Here is an 18,868-nt window from a genome sequence, read left to right as displayed (position 1 = left end):
TAAGTTGCAGTGCGTTTGCCCCTGTCGGCCACCGTACTCATCCTACTTTACAACCTCACGTCAGTAGCTCGCAAATACCTCACGCTGTGCAAGAGGAAGTTCGTGATGACTAGGGTCGGGCATCGTTTGGATTTTTAACAATTTTGATTCTGATTCCGATTCTTCCTTTCGATTCCGGTTGTTATCGGTTCTCGACTCGACGGATCACATGCTGAGTTCACAGATCAGAGGAAGACTTTACTTTGATTCAGTGGCGATTTACGGTGTTCCCCGGGCGTTTTCAAAAAATTATAGAGTGTGGTCTAGACCTACTCTTTCTGTAAAGTGTCTCGAGATAACTCGTTATTATTTGATACTATAAATAAAATTGAATTGAAAAAAATTGAATTTAAATTGAATTTAAATGGAAAATAAAGACACACTTTAGAGTAAATAATTGGATAAAAAGTTAAATTCGTATAATTTATGAATATTTTCTTTTGCCAACGTTAGATATCTACGCAGCCACAAGACATATTTAGTATCACAGAGATTAGTTTGGTTTCAACACAGCTTTTGTTTTACCCTTTGTACAACAGTATTGGCTGGATATGGAGAGTTTCCTCTATAACAGCATATTTTATTCACAGATGTTAACTCCAGCTGTCAGATACGTGTAAAGTACGGTTTTCGTACCAAACGAATCCTGTAAACGCACGGCCTGAAGATGGCACTTTTTTGGAAACCTGGTCCCAGGGGGAAGGCGCATACTTGCGTATCGATGATGTCATCGCCACGCCCCTCGACCTCTAACCTTCGACCTCATACCCCGCGAAGACGTCTCGTAATAACAACACCACCTACGTACATACTCGGTGTGTTTGTGCATGTTGCTTTAATGCTTTAATGTGACTTGCAGCTACGATACCACGACACATCCCTTGTGTGTGTAAACATACTTGGCAATAAAGCTTTTCTGGTTCTGATTCTTTCTTTTTTTTTTAAACATTTGTTTATTGATTTTTCAGTGACATAACAAAATCAAAAGGTAACATTTCGGGAGTCAAAACAGTGTCAAGTACAACAAGTAGAAAAATAAAAATTAATAAAAAAAAAAATTAATAAAAAAAAACAAAAAAAAACAACCCAAGAACAAATACACAGAACAAAACAAAAACCAAAATGGTCATCTGGTTCTGATTCTGATTCTAAACACGCATCCGTCCTAATCGTGGATGTATTAAGAGAACGGGTCCCAATTGTCCACAACCACACGGCACTGGAGCACCGAAGGTAGCATATAGCTAGCTAGCTTGCGTTTGGTTTCTTCTTCTTCTTCTACGGTCTGTTTGTATACAGCGTGCAAGCTTTATGCGCATGCTCCACCTCTTCTTCTCCGTTTTTGGGAGAATTTCTGTAGCAGAAACAGCGCCACCTATAGGCCTGGGATATCAAGTAGCGTGTGGAGTCATTTACACGGGGATCCGTTTGGATGCAAATTTTCTTGGAACGATGTCAGGGAAGGCAGTGGGGGGGGGTGGGGATTGTTTTGGTACGTGTGGTCGTGGCCTCAGTCTCATCCTTTGACCAATCAAATGCATACAGTACATTACACACTGTCATTGTCTTTTTGTATTAGCGTCTGTATAGTTCGGTACAGTCCTGGAAAGAAATACTAGACATTACATATATATACTACTCTCTCATCCAAAGTCTCTCTCTCTCTCTCTCTCTCTCTCTCTCTCTCCCTCTCTCTCTCTCTCCCTCTCTCTCTCCATTCAGAGCTCAGCCTGCAGCTGCAACACTCTGCTGTTACTATTTCTGTCAAACTGCTTTAATGCACATTACACGCTCAGTACAACACATTTACTCTCTCTCTTACACACACACACACACACACACCATTAGCAGCAGCATGTAGCTTCCCTAGCTCTCTCTTTCTCTCTCTCTCTTAAACACACACAGAAGCTGGCTCGGCCTCAGTCGGGCGGCTGGGTGTGCGTCGGACGGAGCTCAGAGACCACGGGACAGAGCTGAGGATAGCAGCGATGTGGACGAAGAGGAGGAAGACGACGACGTTGAATCCGGAGTAAAACTCCTAATCCAGCTTCTGGTTTCTGGTTTCAACAGACGCTTTGAGATTCTGGGTTTCGACGAGGAATCGAAGCTGCTGGCATTTTTTTTGTTTTTTGTTTTAAATCCGAGACCAGTTTCTGTCCTTCGAAGACAAAGTCTGGTTTCTGGGCTTTTCAGATTTGTTTTTAGGTTTTTATCTTCTCTTCTGAACGCTGCAGATGAAGCAGAAGAACAGTTTCTGTCTTCTTTCTCTGTTTGGAGGCTGAAGCAGCAGAGCCGATGGTGAGCGGTGTGTGTGTGTGTGTGTGTGTGTGTGTGTGTGCAGATACTGAATTTACAGTTACGTGCATTGAAAGTGATAAAGAGTGTGTGTCCTGCATACACATACACTTACTAGTACTTGCTAAGCACTAGCGTACTTTTGGTTTGTTTTTCCTCATTTGGGAAAATCTTAACGCTACGGAACAATGGACCTGCAACTAATGATCGTTTTCATTGTCAATCAATTTGAAGTAATTTCGCGATTAATTGATGAATGGTGAACAAAATGTTAGAAAACTGTGAAAAAGTCTTCAAACGTTTTACTGTGTCCCAACAACAGTTCAAAAGTGGCTTATAAAGTGACTTGATCCGCTTACTAATTATCAAATTAGCTCCCCTTTAGTCTTCTGCCAGTTGACACCACCGGTATTTTAGGGAATCGTGTGTTTGTGTTTGTCCCTTTTCCTGTTTCAACGCACTAACGTCAGCTCCATAAAAGAAATGGTTTCGCTGTGGAACAACTCGACCGGTCTGCACAGAGTTGGACTGAAACTGCCGTGCAACTCCTTTGGGATGAACCGGAGCACCGACTGTGTTTCTGACCTGATCCCCCGACAGCAGTGTTGGGACCGCGCTCAGGCTCTGGTACCCCCTTTTCCCACCAACAAGAACCAGGTGCTGGTTCAGAGCTGGAGCTAGTGCCGGTTCGGAGCTGGTTCGACTGACGAGCCTCCAAAGAACCGGTTTGCTTTCCCACAGAGCTAAAGAGCCGGCACAGAGCCAGGTCTTACGTCACTGTATACATCTCATCTTTCCCAGCAACGTTAGCGCGGCGGCGCCAAACAGAAACACACCATGAACAATGGCGGACGTTGCTTTGCTATCGATGGTCGTGGCTTTGCGGACCTACATTGGCGTCCAAACTCGCGCAGATCCAACGTGTTGGCGCGGCTCGCCTTTATAGTGCAAGAAAGCAGCTCGTTTCCTCCTCTGACCACCCCTGTTGTTGTTTAATTTAGTCCATCGTGTTTATTTGCTAATTCAAAAAGTTTCTGTTCGTCTGGTTGTTCACGGTAACCCCTCCCCCCAGCCGCTGACGTAAGCGGTTCTTACGTCTTGGCCCAGCGATGATTTGGTGCTACTTAAGAACCACTTTTACTGGTTCGGAGATGGTGCTTTGGTGGTCGAAAAACAAAGAACCGATTTGAAACTAGGCTCTGAAACTAGGCTCTGGCTCCGAACCAGCACCAGCTCTGCCTTGGTGGAAAAGGGGTATGGGTGGCTGAATGAAGGCTCTCCCCCCACAGCCAGGTTCTGAAACCAGCCATAGCAGCAGATTCATGCTCTTTGGTTTTTGGAAACGGGATGTTCCACAACCACATATGGCTGGAATCTTCGCCTGTCCGCATACTTTTGGCCAAGTCGAGCACAAGTGTATGCCTTTGCTTTAAATAAAGAGAGAGTCTAAAAGCATGTGTGTGTGTGTGTGTGTGTGTGTGTGTGTGCCCGTTGTTTACTTGCTCTCTCTGTGTGGTTTTCCTCTCTCGTCCCGCCTCAGCGTGGATGCTGCAGTGTGTTTGTGCTCTCGGCCCTTTATGGGCCGAATGCTCGGCTGCATCGGGGGCAGGGAACGGAGAGGAAAGGGGGGGGGGAGGAGAGGCTGCCTGTCAGAGGCCATTACGCAGATAGCAGGATGCCACGTTAGAGCACGGAAAACCCTGGGCGATGCACTGCAGATGAAGCAGGGGGACTCATCGGCAGGACTTCAGAGACAAAACCCCAACCGCTGGGTTTTAAATTGAGAAAACAATCAACTTTTACAAATGAAAAAAAATGTCTGTTTTGTTGCTTTCTGTAGCACAATGTCGACCCACGAACAGGTAGGGTGAACTTGAGGCCGGAGGGGGTTGCTGTTTTTGAATCCCCCCGGGGGCCCGTGATAAAAGTTATAAAAACACATCGGTGGCATCGGTGGCGTTTTCCAGAGATCTTTCATGGGATGTCCTAAGTTGGTGGAGCGTTTGATCGATGACAAGCGGAGCTAAGGTGATAGGTGGAGACAATCACAACAAACATCCAACGCCACAAAGACTCACGTTAGATGAGGTTAAATTAGCTGCTGAGAGCCAGACTCTCTCTCTCTCTCTCTATATATATATATATATATATATAATATGGCTTTACATTTTCGCTGAACATTTGGCGAAGGGGGAATCCCATTCACTTTAATTTGGTCAACGATTTCTGGCGCAGCATCTAGTGGCCATTAGAGGAACTGCAGCTTACAGCACCTGAGAAACTAAATGTAGGCATTGTTTTAAAACTAGTTCTTTCTGTACGTCAACTCGCACAGGGTCCCACGTTAAAGTATTTTTTTACTTGTCCGGTCGGCAATTTTTTTTTGCACACCCATATATATATATATATATATATAAAAATATATGCATTAAGAGAGCTGGATATGGTGCCCGCATGTTCCCAAGTATCGGATGATGGAACTGCAATGAAAAATGAGTCCCCCATGGCCCAATTATTTCCTCATAGAACTATATTACAATAGAGACATCTGTGAAAAACCTTCTTATAATACATCCACTGACCAAACCCACATAACTCATTCACTTTATATAACTTAGGTTAATGCTAGCATGAGCACCAATATGGACAGACGAAAAAGATTACCAGCTACAGAAACTCAAACTATATCAACTGAAAATCTAAAAGGAAATTGCCATTTTGCCAACATGGCGCTTAGCTCACCAGATCATTAAACACACAATCGATCAGACTGTTTAGAGATGAAACCATCAGTTCAGAGTTAAAAAAGAAACCTACAGAAGCAGACCAATATCCTTAACAGCTGTTGGACCCCCGGAGTAGCTCGCTGGTTATCGGCTAACAAACGAAGAGCTGTGTATTTGCAAACAGCTTTACAGTCTCAACACAACAGCAGACGTGCGACGATAACGCGACGGTCCAAAGAGGAAACGAGAGAGCGGGCGGTTGTTCCGACACCATCTGGACTTTCAAACAGGCGCCTGGTCTGCTCGGGGATTGAAACCACCGTTTTAATCCGCCCCCCGCCGCTGCTGTGTGGAAGGGCGTCTAATCTATTTGATGGTGCTTTTAACTAGAGATGGTCCCAGAACTTTCTTTTATTCTCCAGTCTGACAGTCAGTTATAATGGAAAAAGAACATAAATAAACTACTTTAACGTAGATTTTCTTTAGGGCGTTATTACGTGGTATCGGATCGGTGCATGAACGATACCGATACCAGCGTTTTAGGCAGTATCGGACCCGATATGGTATCGGTATCAGCTCCGATACTGCCTAACGGTTCATGTTCATGTTTTACAAAGAGTTTAACCTGAGCCAGACTGACAACAAAGATAAAAATCATACCACATCCATACAGGGATAGTAGTATACAGCTGTTATATATCATATCACATCCATACAGAGATAGTAGTATACAGCTGTTATACATCATACCACATCCATACAGAGATAGTAGTATACAGCTGTTATACATCATATCACATCCATACAGGGATAGTAGTATACAGCTGTTATACATCATATCACATCCATACAGGGATAGTAGTATACATCTGTTATACATCATATCACATCCATACAGGGATAGTAGTATACAGCTGTTATACATCATATCACATCCATACAGGGATAGTAGTATACAGCTGTTATATATCATATCACATCCATACAGAGATAGTAGTATACAGCTGTTAAAACATAATAAAATATATGACACGCTGGTATCGGATCGGTACTCGGTATCGGCCGATACGCAAGTTCAGGTACCGGAATCGGTATCGGGAAGCAAAAAATGGTATTGGGCCATCTCTACTTTTAACAAGTAGCAGCAACGGCTGTCTGCTCCCAAAAACTCCATAAAAATCAACCACTGAAGGAACGGAGGATATTTTTCTCCTCGCTAACTGTGGAAGCATTTTCTAAACTGTCATTAAACTGTCAACATTAGTTAACAGTGGAGCAGGAAACCCAATCGTGATGCGACATAAAAATCCGCACCTGAGTAGCCTGCTGACCCCCCCGCCATCTTTCATCACTGACATCCTAAAATAAAACAAATACAGCGTGACTCACGGATCAACCTGCTGGGTAAAGTTTGACTTTAGGTGAATGCGACGTCCTCGACCGACACCCGGCAGCCTCTACGCTCTCGGTGGAGTCTTTAGAAGACACGAGCCCAAAAAGAAAGAGACGCCGAGTAGCGCAGAGACGAGGGGCACGCTCAAAGACACCAGTGAATGAGGATGGGAGAAGCAGCCGGGAGCAACTTCAGCTCTTGATAAACCGAACATGACATACCAAAACCTCTACGGTTGCTTTTGTTGTGGTCCTCGTCCTCCTGCACGTTCAGAAGTGTTTCAGCGTGTGTCAGCATGTACCGGTGGGCGCGTGGAGCGTGTTGGTTAGGGCTGTCCACGATTTCAAAAATTCTTAGTCGGACAACACGGATACGATTTTGTCCACTAATCAATTAGGTGATTTAATCGACAGATCTGAGTCTCTCAAAGTCACAAAGAATCATGCAAAAGCACCACTTTAAATCTTGTGTTTACAAGAGGTCAGTCTTGCATTGCCAGACCTTCCTCCACAGCGGTGCGGAGGAGCATTTCCTTTAAACCAATCACTATCGCTAAGCGCCGGACGGAGCCACGGTGCCGCTGCAAAATAGCCTCGGTAAAGGAACTTGTTTTGGTGGAACGTGTAGACGTTCGAAAGTAGTTTTAGTCGTGCGAGAGAAAACTCCGATTGGACAGATAGTCTAGCTAGCTGTCTGGATTTACCCTGCAGAGATCTGAGGAGCAGTTAACCATAGTCCTCACAAATCCACCACAGGTTAGAATAGCAACACAAAAGAAGTGGATAGAGACTAGCCAGAGATGTGCTCAGACGTTTCTTGGAAATAAATCTTTCAGCATTAAAAAGAATAAAGAATTGCGCATTGACTAATCGACTAAAGAAATATTAGTCGATTATGTACAAAAACGGCCGTTATGTCAACTCATCTACTTAGAAAGAGAGGGCCGCCCTAGTTTTCATGGTGTACAATTTTGTAAAAGTAAAAAACTCTCTGCGAAGATGTCGTGGTGGATTTTGTGTTGCGTGGGATTATTCGGCTGCGTCGGTCTACAGGTTTAAAGGTCCTATGACATGCTGCTTTTTGGATGCTTTTATATAGGCCTTAGTGGTCCCCTAATACTGTATCTGAAGTCTCTTTTATATAGACCTTAGTGGTCCCCTAATACTGTATCTGAAGTCTCTTTTATATAGACCTTAGTGGTCCCCTAATACTGTATCTGAAGTCTCTTTTATATAGACCTTAGTGGTCCCCTAATACTGTATCTGAAGTCTCTTTTATATAGACCTTAGTGGTCCCCTAATACTGTATCTGAAGTCTCTTTTATATAGACCTTAGTGGTCCCCTAATACTGTATCTGAAGTCTCTTTTATATAGACCTTAGTGGTCCCCTAATACTGTATCTGAAGTCTCTTTTATATAGACCTGAGTGGTCCCCTAATACTGTATCTGAAGTCTCTCAAAATTCAGCCTTGGTGCAGAATTACAGCCACTAGAGCCAGTCCCACAACGAGCTTTCCTTAGGATGTGCCATTTCTGTGTCTGTAGCTATTGAGGAGGAGAGAGGGCGGGGCAAGGTGGAGGGTGGGGGTGTGGCCTTGACCAACTGCCACTTTGCTCGTTTGAAAGCCATGATGTCTCTCTCTCTCTCTCATGGGTGGGCCAAATTCTCTGGGCTGGCAAAGCAGAGAAAGGGGAGGTAACCTTGCTCCTTATGACCTCATAAGGAGAAGATTCCTGATTGGTCCATCTGAGCTTTCATTTTCTCAAAGGCAGAACAGGATACCCAGGGCTCAGTTTACACCTATCACCATTTCTAGCCACTGGGGGACCATAGGCAGGCTGGGGGAACTCATATTAATGTTAAAAAACCATGCCATGGGACCTTTAAGACAAGATCATTTTTTACCTCCTGTTCCCACAACGTGTAACATGATTCAATGTCCATCTGTTTTCCCAACAGCGGCAAGAGGGGTCAGAGGTCATCTTCCCCATTAGATACGCTAGGATCCGATAAAGGCTCTGCTCATCCTCTTACAGGTGGCTGTAGTATGGGACCGACAGCTGTCACTCACAGCTGACCTGCGTTATTAAGCCTGTAGACTCTTTCATTTGTATTTTCTTGCACAGCCTGTTAGTATTGTGCTGCACCCACACTGGACCTGGAACCAATGGATGTATGATAAAGACGTGGCTTCAGCGTTGTGGGGGGTGGAGCCTTGTCCATTCCTGTGAGAGTTGCTCAGTGGCGCATGAAGCCATCATGGAGCCAAAAATGACCCGGATGATCGGCGCTGCTTCCTCACTGTGCGGCCCATAGAGCAGGCGCAGTAGAGACCTCTGCCGAGCCCAGCTACTTCACGTTTAGCTCTTCGCTAACTTGGCTTTTTTGCCATGTTAATCTATGGGAAAAAGTCTTTTTGGGCCAGAGGGCATCACGTGACGGACACAGAAGTTGTAATTCCACCGTTTGGCCACTACGTTCAATTAGCTTCAAAGCCCGGTGCACTTCCTGAGGGTCTGCCGGAACCGTCCAACAAGTCCTCATACTGTTAAGGACAAGAAAGGTTGCTTCCGGCTTGGTTGCTGAGGAAACAAACATCGGTTGCTTCAAGCTTTTTCTGGTGAGAAAAGTCTGCAGACAGCCTAAGCATCAGTACTTATTGTACATTCTCTTCTGCACACATGTAGAGGAAGTGCTTGTTATAGTCATCTAAGGCTCTGACTTTGCACTTCTGATTTCTGGTCTCCTGATGATTTGAAGTGACGTCAAATGTTCTTCTGGGAGCCACATTCGCTTCCCATTATCCCCCTCCTCTACCTGCATTGTATTTCATCCGTTTTGTAATCGGCCAGTTGCGGCCTGAAGGCACCTTGCTGCCTCACGCGGGCTGCAGAGGAGTGACTGGCATCATTGTGCCAACTGAACAAAAGACAGACCGGCAACAAAAGAAAGACCCTGAGGCAGCTTTTTCTCTGGCTCTTTATAGCATCTACAGACGGATGATGGAGTGACAGCACTTTTCTTTACCTCTGCATATCTCAGTGGCCGTAACTGTCAGAGAGATCAAGAGGAGGAAAAATAGCGATATTAAAAACGAACGAATTATCCCAAAAAAATGCAAACGTTCTTCTCGATTGTGTGTGTGAAACAATGCTGACGCTGTATTGTATCCGCAGCGTAGAGGAATTGCACGTGGGCGTTAAGAAGACAGAAGTTGCTGGGTGAAAATACAGAGGATTATTTCAGGTTATCATGAAGCTTGTGTGTTCACTCCGAGAGAGAAAGGCAAAGAATGAAAAAAAGGATTGAGGACACGCGAAAAGCTGTGAATTACAGCCCAACCTCAGCCTGTGATGCCTATGTACCATAGATCAGCTCTGCCGGAGCCTAAGCTGTTGATGGTTTTTAATCAGCGCGCACCAAATACTGCACTTAATCTCGCATATCATGTTGCACTCTTTATGGCGGCTGAGAGGTACAGAGAGAAACAGGCCAGGGAAAAGAAAATCCTCCATTTAAATCCCCGGTCCAGATGCAAAGCGTGGCGTGTGAAGGAGCAAATCTTGTATTTGCAAAAGACGGGATGAATGGAAGAAAAGACGTGCGAAAGCTGAAAGAGAGCAAAGTGAATCTAAACAAAGCTCACAAAGGATTATCCTTTATCATCCCAGAGTAGTGAAGCGGAGGAGTCATTTCAGTCTATTCATTTTCTCATTTCTGTCTTATATAAATAACTCTCCCTGTTTTAATCACCAGTACAAAAATAAAATCAACAACTGCGTTCGGAAAACGTCAGTTGTTTTGAATAAAAAGTCCAAAGGCACAACTGATCGGAAACATCCAGCTGAAGATGACGTGTTGTATAAACCTGGTTGAACATTCAGCGGTTTTAAATCAGTTTACTTTCACATTCTGGGTGAACTTCGGTCAAATTCAGAGAGTTTGGTGTCTGGTGTCTTTGCTACTAGCCTGGGAAAACGCAGCACGGTGGCTCAGTGGTTAGCACTTCTGCCTCGCAGCAAGAAGGTTCTGGGTTTGAACCCAGGTCGTCCCGGGCCTTTCTGTGTGGAGTTTGCATGTTCTCCCCGTGTTTGCGTGGGGTTTCCTCTGGGTGCCCTCGGTTTCCTCCCACCATAAAGACATGCGCGCTAGTTAACTAGGACTACAGTTGAAAATTAGCCGACTGGCTAACACTGGCGCATTTACAGAAATGTTGATTAATGGGCATTGTCCTAATCAAAATAAAGAAATCTATAAAAAAAAAAACAAGCAAAATTAGAGATATGATCTGCAAGTCAGTCTGGCCAAGAGCCCATTCGAGCCCATTTCCAATTTCGAGGCATCCAAATCGAGACGCCAATCACAACCGTTGAGACTTTACACGATGACGACAGCGCAGCGACGGCGAGCGTATTTTTGTTTACATTCAACATGACGGCCACCGAAGCGCAGCAGCCCGTTGATGCCGCTGTTGCTGCTACGTCCCCCAGATCGTTGGTCTGATTGGTTGAAGGACTATCCAATCGCACCCAGAGGCATTTGAGCGGCGTCCGTTGGTGACGCCCCCTTTGGAAATGGGCTGTGAATGAAGCTTCCCCAGACCCCCCCACTCTCAGTTACAACTGAGTCTGGGGTTAACCAGGCTACTTTGCTACAGCTACAACGATAAATCAGCCGAGCTGATGTATTGGCCGATATTACCTTATTGCAGATATATCGGTGCGTATCACTGCTGAGTCTCTAAGTAACATGAATGAATTGTTGGTAAGGAAATGCCAAATGATGTTTCGCCAATACATTTTTGCGTCCATCAGAGAGCACGGACCGTTTCGGGTGTTTTTTGGAGGAGGTTTTTCCCTTTTCCAAATCGAGCGTCAGATAGAGGGTGTCTGTACAGATTGTAAAAGCCCAATCAGGCAAATTTGTGATGTTGGGTAGATAAAATTGAATTGAAAATTGATTTGAATTGAATAAAAGTTCATTGTTCAAGTGTAAAATGTCGAGCTCACTACATATCCTGGTCACAAACAAATCTATTTTTTTTGAATTCTCAAATATGGACCCAAAAATCCAGTTTATGTCGCGCAGTAGTCTTTACCACAGGCCCGGTCACTGAGGCTGACGGCTACGGTAACATTTGGAGCCACTAGTTGTCTGTTGCTGAAATATATCTTACAAGTTATGGTTGTTTAGTATCAATACATCATCCAGAAGACTGACTCCTCTTGTTTCTCTGTTGAAGTACATTGAGGAAATCATTGACAGAACATTTTTCCAAATGTGAATTTACAGCTCTTTTCCCATTACAACATCTCCTATGCTGTCTCCTTTTTACTTTTGTCCAGGACGCTGTCCACAGCTGGACGTTGGTGTGAACTGGCAGAGTGCGGAGACAGCTGGATGAGAGTCTGAAGTTACAGTAGAGTCAATGTGACAGACATGAAGAACCCAGACCAGTATGGAGGAAGTCACCTGGAGAGTCTGGGTGAGTCCGGACAGAGAGACAGCAGAAAAGCACTTTTAGTGCTTGACTGCTGTTAGTCAGGCTGAGTGGAGATATCAGCCCTTATTTGGCTTACTTTTAGAGTCATTATATAATTTCCCAGAAATGTTTCTTTTGTGTATGACTTCCAAGAAATTGTAGGCTGAAAAGAGGAGGGTTTTTTGATGTTGATAATATCGTTGCTCTGCTCACTAAGTTCAGTTGTATGTATGCAGACTTGACCTCCGATCTTTACTGATGACATAAAGATCTTATTATTGCGCCAGATCGGTCTCCTGATAATTCGCTGATTAATCTTCGGCCCCAACACTTTAGCTTTCCTTCATTTTCTACATAGTTTTCTCACTTGTTGTTGTTGCAGTGTTGTTGTAACGTCTTTCAAGTTTGTAGAAAAATCTGTTTCCCATGTCTTCCAGCGTGTGCAGCGCTGTCCAGTCTGGTGTTGGTTCTCCTGGGACTGCTGGGCTCGGTCCACGGCTGTCCTGGTGTCTGCACATGCTACGGTAACACCACGGACTGCTCCGCTGTGGGCCTTCTCTCTCTGAAGTCCATCCTGGGACTGCTGGACCAGGACTCTCTGATCCTCCGCCTACCCCACAACAACCTTTCGTCCCTGGGCACGGCCGACCTGTCCAACCTCAGCAGCCTGGACCTCCTGGATCTCTCCCAGAATCACTTTTCCACCCTGCAGCCCGGGGCTTTCTCGGGCCTGAGCGGCCTGCGATGCCTCAATCTCTCTGCCAACTACCTCGGGGTTCGCCTGGTGACCCCTGACCCCAACAACGGCACAGAAGTCCTCCAGGATGGAAGTCAAGGGAGCGTTGGCCTGAGCAGGGACGTTTTCAGGGGGCTGTGGCGGCTGCGGGGGCTCGACCTGTCCTCCAACGGCCTCCTGTGGCTGCCAAAAGGCATGCTGGACGGGCTGCAGAGACTCGCCTGGCTGTCCTTGGCCAGCAACCGGCTGGCGGCCCTGGACAGAGTCACCTTCGAGCCCCTGGTGGGACTACAGCAGCTCCGCCTGGCGGGAAACCCCTGGGAGTGCGACTGCAAGCTGAGAGACTTCAAGCACTGGATGGAGTGGATGATTTACAGGGGTGAGCAGAGCTGTTAGCGGGCCTCTCCACATCTCAAATACTCTGAAGTTTGATAGGTTTGGCAGTCGGCTTTAAGACCGTACCAGAGCGAATTTCTTTGGATTTTTTGAGTCAGTACTTTCAAAGCTGTCTAATCGAAGCAATTAATCTCCGCTCTGCAGGATGGATGGATGCTGAGCAAAGACATCCAAGAATATAATGACCTCAATCCTTGCCTGTCTCTCCCTGTCTCTTTCATCCACTACATCTTTTCGGGGTTTTTTAAATCGAGCCAAAGGTTATTGTACAGACAGTAACATAATTGAATCAATGCTTATTTTTTTAGGAAAGTGAAGGCAAGGTTACAATCACCAATCTGTACATAGGACATTTGGTGCCAATCCTTTCCCCATACCCTTCCCATTCCTCAACCTACTACTCTTACTCATTGAACTCACAAAAAATACAACAGTGCGTATTTGTATTTTACAACTTTCAACTGTGTCAGGTATTATAGAACGGGATGCCAAATCTTACTATATTGTACTTAAAAACGTATCTTATCCTTACCAGATGTAATGTAATAGTCAGGACATGTAGCCACACTTTGATTGTGGGAACCTATGTCCCTTTCTATGACATCAAAAGTTATTTCTTTTCTGTGCAAGTAATTAGTTTTTTTGTCTTTTGTCGGCTCACTTTTACTCACAACATGCTAACCGGCAACATAGGATTCCATTCACTACGCTAAGCTAACTAGCGCCGGCGCTGCCGGTGTTGCACCGGACTAAAACGATGCATGCGTTGGCCCACCTATCTACAGCTAGGGGAGACCGTGATAAGCCCTATTTCAACAAACGGTGGCGTATCCCTTTAAACTCTGTATAATGCAGCGTCTGGCATTATCTAAACAGTTATGTATGTGTTCACTACATCTTTTCCATCCCTGTTCTCCCTTCTTTTCTGTGTTTCCCCTCTCCGTCTGCTTTACAGATGGGCAGGTAGATGCGATGCAGTGCAGTCTCCCGGGGGATCTGAAGGGCAGGGACATCCGCAGCGTGCCAGCAGAGATGTTCAGCTACTGCCTGCCGACTGTGACCAAAGAGGGCGCGCCGGGCTACGCCACGCGGCCTCCGTGCCCGCCCGGCCGCATCAGCAGCAACGACGAGTGCATCCGCCAGCGCTACCGGCCCGTCAGCGTCCGCCGAGCGCACGGCACGCAAATAGTCGCGGGCGTGATTTGCGGCACGGTGTGCGTCATGATGGTGGTCGCGGCGACGTACGGCTGCGTCTATGCCTCCCTGATGGCGCGCTACCAGAGGGAGATGAACAGCCGCGGGCAGCCGCTGATGGCCGAGTCCGGAGGAGACACGGACCTGGAGGACGGGGAGGTGTCATCGCCGACGTCTCCGCAGGAGTCGCCGCCCAAAGAGGGCTGCGGCATCGTGCACGGGTATCGAATCAGCAGCTTCTGACACGAGCTTTCGCATCCATCCAGGACGCCCTGGCTGCTTCTGCTCCTCAGCTCTCATCGGTGATGAGACGACATCCGCGGGGAGAAGCCCTGCAGCTCTGTGATTGTGCTGAGAAGCCTCTGGGGGACTGATCGTACAGCTAACCGAGTGGACTAAAAGTCAGTGAAAGTGTGTAGTCCATATCGACGACGTTGCATTTACGGGATTGTTCCGGGAGGTTCTGCTGGATGTCCCTCATTTTTCGGGCCTGGATGTCCGTCACCTACCGCTTCTGGTGTTTTCTTAACTCTGGTTGATTCTGGAAACATCCTCCGAGCTAGAACCGACAATCAAATTATAGTCATCTTTTTATTTAGTTTTTTTTTTAAGTTAAATTCTCATCACACGGGCGCCCGGATAGCTCAGTTGGTAGAGCGGGCGCCCATATGTGGAGGTTTACTCCTTGACGCAGCGGGCCCGGGTTCAACTCAGACCTGCGGCCCTTTGCTGCATGTCATTCATTCCCCCCCTCTCCTTTCATTTCTTCAGCTGTCCTGTCAATAAAGATGCCTAAAAATGCCCCCAAAAATAATCTTCTAAAAAAAAATACACAGCCATTATAATCCCAGAGCTCGCCTAGCCCACGTGCACATGTTCCACCAAAACCAAATCCTTCCCGAGGCTATTTTGCAGCGGGTCTTTTTTTCTCGTTTTTCTCCCATCCCAGAATGCTGCGTGGACTAGCCAGACCCTCCTCCTCCTCCGCAGCGCTGTGGAGGAAGGTCCGCCAATGCGAGACTAGTGGAACTGGAATGCTGCGGCACTTCTTTTATTTTAATGTATGGATGCTCTGTGAATTGGTATTCCCCGCGCTGCATCTCTCAGACAGCGCTGAAACCCCCCCCTCCCTTTGAAGCTGCTGGTTGGCACTTCTGCTTTACCTCCCTTCCTCTTTTTTTCTTTGTTTCGTCTTTAGAAAAATGAAAACTTTTCGTTCATGCTGTCTGTCGTCTGTATCCGAGCCAAACAAGCACAAGCTCCGAATATACGTACAAATGTCTGTGAATCTGTGAAATGTGACATTTCTCCTGCTGTTTGCTGCACACAGCCTCTTGTTCTCTTGATCAGTTATGTGTATTTTAGGTTATCTGTAACATGAGCACTTTGAGAAATAGATCGTCCTCTGTTGTCAGGCTGGACGCCCTGTTGAAGTCCCACTTTATACCCTGTTAAGAGTCCCGCAGCTGTCAGGGAAATGCTGCTTCAAGCTCCGTCGGCGAGGTAAACCTTCTTCAAACGACACTAGAGCTGTACTGCCACCCAGAGGGCAAGCTTATGAGCTGCAGCAGCTTTCAATCCAGCACAAACAAACAATAATTCCCAAACAAAGGAAAGTCAGAGATGCTGAGTGAAAGTGTGTGAGGGCATCAGCTCACATATCCCGTAACCCCAATGTGTTTTCATTTACTCTGTCCATATTTTCTGTGATAAGCACATGAAACATTGTCTCAAATTCAACTCGAGAAGCTGTTACTTCATGCGGAAGACAATAAACTCTCTATTTATCTAAACTGGATTTTTTTTGCCTTTCTTATTAAAAACATCACGATTTCAGGGCCACACGGTTCAACATGACGACATCCGACAACAGCCAGGGAACCCAGGCTCATCAAACCATTCAAAAGAAGAGCCAGGAGGATTCAACATCCACATGTTCTGAGATTAAGACTAACGACACGATCAAGTCAAAAATCCTCGCCTTGCAAGTAGAGATGAGGGTTACGATGAACATCGGCTAGATTTTATATTCAAAACAAACCAAAGAAAACCTTACACGGTCATCTGGTCATTTTCTCTAACATTGAAAGATTTGTTTCAGTCTATTCTTCTCATTCTTTCAAACATACAATATACAATAATGAAACAGAAAGCCACGACTTATCCAAGACGAGATAGATATCACAAGAACGTGTAAAATATTCCACCTATCTATGGTTCTTTTTATTCACTGTTCCCTTCTACTTATTCAGTTACTTAATTTACTTTAATCTAGATTTTTATTTATTATTCATTTCGGACAAAACGATCACAAATTACGTACACATACAACACAAGACCACAATCTCATCGAACGTTACAATAGAGAGTACAACAGACAGACCCTAACCCACGCACACACACACACACACACACACACACACACACACACACACACACACACACACACAGGGTTGTGGCACTATCTTTGTGGGGACCTGTCATTGACATTATGCATTCCCTAGCCCCTTACCCTAACCCTAACCATCACAACTAAATGTCTAACCTTAACCCTTACCCTAACCTTAACCATCACAACTAAATGCCTAACCTTAACCCTTACCCTAACCTTAACCATCACAACTAAATGCCTAACCTTAACCCTTACCCTAACCTTAACCATCACAACTAAATGTCTAACCTTAACCCTTACCCTAACCTTAACCATCACAACTAAATGCCTAACCTTAACCCTTACCCTAACAGACAGTATTTAATTTTTCAATTTAAATAACATGGTTTTAAGATTATAATATTTTATATTTTATATGGGGACACCAGGCTTTTTATAATTTTATTTATCACACGACTGTGTTTTTTTTATATATATTTATTTAAAATATTTTTAATTTAAATGTTTATAATCTTCTGGGAGAGACAACGGAGTTGTTGTGGAGTTGACCTTTTATTCAAAGTTTTAAATTCCCGCTGTCCTTCCTTTGCAGTGGTTCTTTTAACCTCCTTTTAATATCAAAACAACCCCCCCCCCCTCCCTTTAACAGCCCGGTCATTTTTTTTAACCGAACCTGGTTTTTTAAGGAGTTTCTTAAAGTGTTTTTATTCACACCAGTGGTCCCCCTGTGCCCGTGCCCTCGCAGCACCCATCCTGGGTGTTGCGTTTTAACCCAAACTTAACCCTTACCCTAACCTTAACCATCACAACTAAATGCCTAACCTTAACCCTTACCCTCTCCCTAACCATAACCTAATTCTAACCCTAATCCTAACACCTAAAAAGTCTTAACCCTCAAACAGCCCTTTAAACTTGTGGGGTCCAGCATTTTGGGCCCCACAAAGCTGTGCAGACCCCACAAGTATACTGGACTCCTGGTTTTTGGACCCCAAGAATGTAGTTAAACAAGAACACACACACACACACACACACACACACACACACGCACAAACACACACTCTATTAGCAGCAGCATGTGGCTTTAATCAAATAAATAAAAAAGTTAAATTCAGTCTCCTGCTGCTTTTAACCTTCCTGCGTGCGCTCCCTCCTCCATCTCCTCCCTTGTATGTTTGTTTTTAAGGATATAAAATGGCACACGCCCTGAGCTATCCTCCAGGCCCAACATCTACTACTGAAACACAGCAGCGAACCGTGTGACTCACCTCCGGCCATGGCCGTCCTCCCGCCCGACGACACCGTCACCGCTGTCGTCGCGATCACGTACTTCACTCCTGTGGAGGGGACATTCACCGCTGGGTCAGCTGATTACAGACATATCTTTTCAGATTCAAGATTCAAAATCCTTTATTGATCCCACAATGAGGGCGTGCCCTGACAGTAGCTAGGTAAGGACTACTAGCCAGTCAGAAGCAGAGTATGAGGGCGTGCCCTGACAGTAACTAGGTAAGGACTACTAGCCAGTCAGAAGCAGAGTATGAGGGCGTGCCCTGACAGTAACTAGGTAAGGACTACTAGCCAGTCAGAAGCAGAGTATGAGGGCGTGCCCTGACAGTACCTAGGTAAGGACTACTAGCCAGTCAGAAGCAGAGTATGAGGGTGTGCCCTGACAGTAACTAGGTAAGGACTACTAGCCAGTCAGAAGCAGAGTATGAGGGTGTGCCCTGACAGTAACTAGGTAAGGACTACTAGCCAGTCAGAAGCAGAGTATGAGGGCGTGCCCTGACAGTAACTAGGTAAGGACTACTAGCCAGTCAGAAGCAGAGTATGAGGGCGTGCCCTGACAGTACCTAGGTAAGGACTACTAGCCAGTCAGAAGCAGAGTATGAGGGCGTGCCCTGACAGTACCTAGGTAAGGACTACTAGCCAGTCAGAAGCAGAGTATGAGGGCGTGCCCTGACAGTACCTAGGTAAGGACTACTAGCCAGTCAGAAGCAGAGTATGAGGGCGTGCCATGCTAGCAGCTAGGCGAGCATTATAACGTGTGTTACAAAGTGATGCACGGTTGTCTCTGAAGTAAAGACTAACTGTCCAATCTGAGTTTTCTGTCGCACGACTAAAACTACTTCTGAACGTACACACGTTCCACCAAAACAAGTTCCTTCCCGAGGCTATTTAGCAGAGGCACCGTGGCGTTGTCCGGCGCGGAGAACC

General features: G+C 45.6%; 2 protein-coding genes across 2 annotated transcripts in view; one reads left to right on the top strand and one right to left on the bottom strand.

Moving 5' to 3' along the window:
* The window catches only part of LOC120563741 (voltage-dependent calcium channel subunit alpha-2/delta-4-like), a 154,274-nt gene that overhangs the window by 49,537 nt on the left and 85,869 nt on the right, over positions 1-18,868 (bottom strand). The window contains exon 27 of the mRNA XM_039808129.1: positions 17,920-17,988. Coding sequence (XP_039664063.1) covers positions 17,920-17,988 — 69 coding nt within the window. The remainder of the gene's footprint in view (positions 1-17,919; positions 17,989-18,868) is intronic.
* Positions 1,612-14,625, top strand: LOC120564251 (leucine-rich repeat and transmembrane domain-containing protein 2-like). Its single transcript, XM_039809100.1, has 4 exons — positions 1,612-2,337; positions 11,800-11,939; positions 12,374-13,051; positions 14,024-14,625. Exons 2-4 carry the CDS (start codon positions 11,894-11,896, stop codon positions 14,503-14,505), a joined length of 1,206 nt encoding a protein of 401 aa, XP_039665034.1. The 5' UTR covers positions 1,612-2,337; positions 11,800-11,893; the 3' UTR covers positions 14,506-14,625.

The sequence above is a fragment of the Perca fluviatilis genome, chromosome 8 (assembly GCF_010015445.1).
Source record: "Perca fluviatilis chromosome 8, GENO_Pfluv_1.0, whole genome shotgun sequence".
In the NCBI taxonomy this organism is placed as follows: domain Eukaryota; kingdom Metazoa; phylum Chordata; class Actinopteri; order Perciformes; family Percidae; genus Perca; species Perca fluviatilis.
This window is presented reverse-complemented; position numbering and strand designations above follow the sequence as displayed.

What these genes read in the sequence shown, in the direction of transcription:
- LOC120564251 (XM_039809100.1), top strand. Translation starts at nt 11,894, where the DNA reads ATGAAGAACCCAGACCAGTATGGAGGAAGTCACCTGGAGAGTCTGG. An exon ending in AAGTCACCTGGAGAGTCTGG is followed by an intron (nt 11,940 to 12,373) that starts GTGAGTCCGGAC and finishes CATGTCTTCCAG; the next exon opens with CGTGTGCAGCGCTGTCCAGT. An exon ending in GGAGTGGATGATTTACAGGG is followed by an intron (nt 13,052 to 14,023) that starts GTGAGCAGAGCT and finishes TCTGCTTTACAG; the next exon opens with ATGGGCAGGTAGATGCGATG.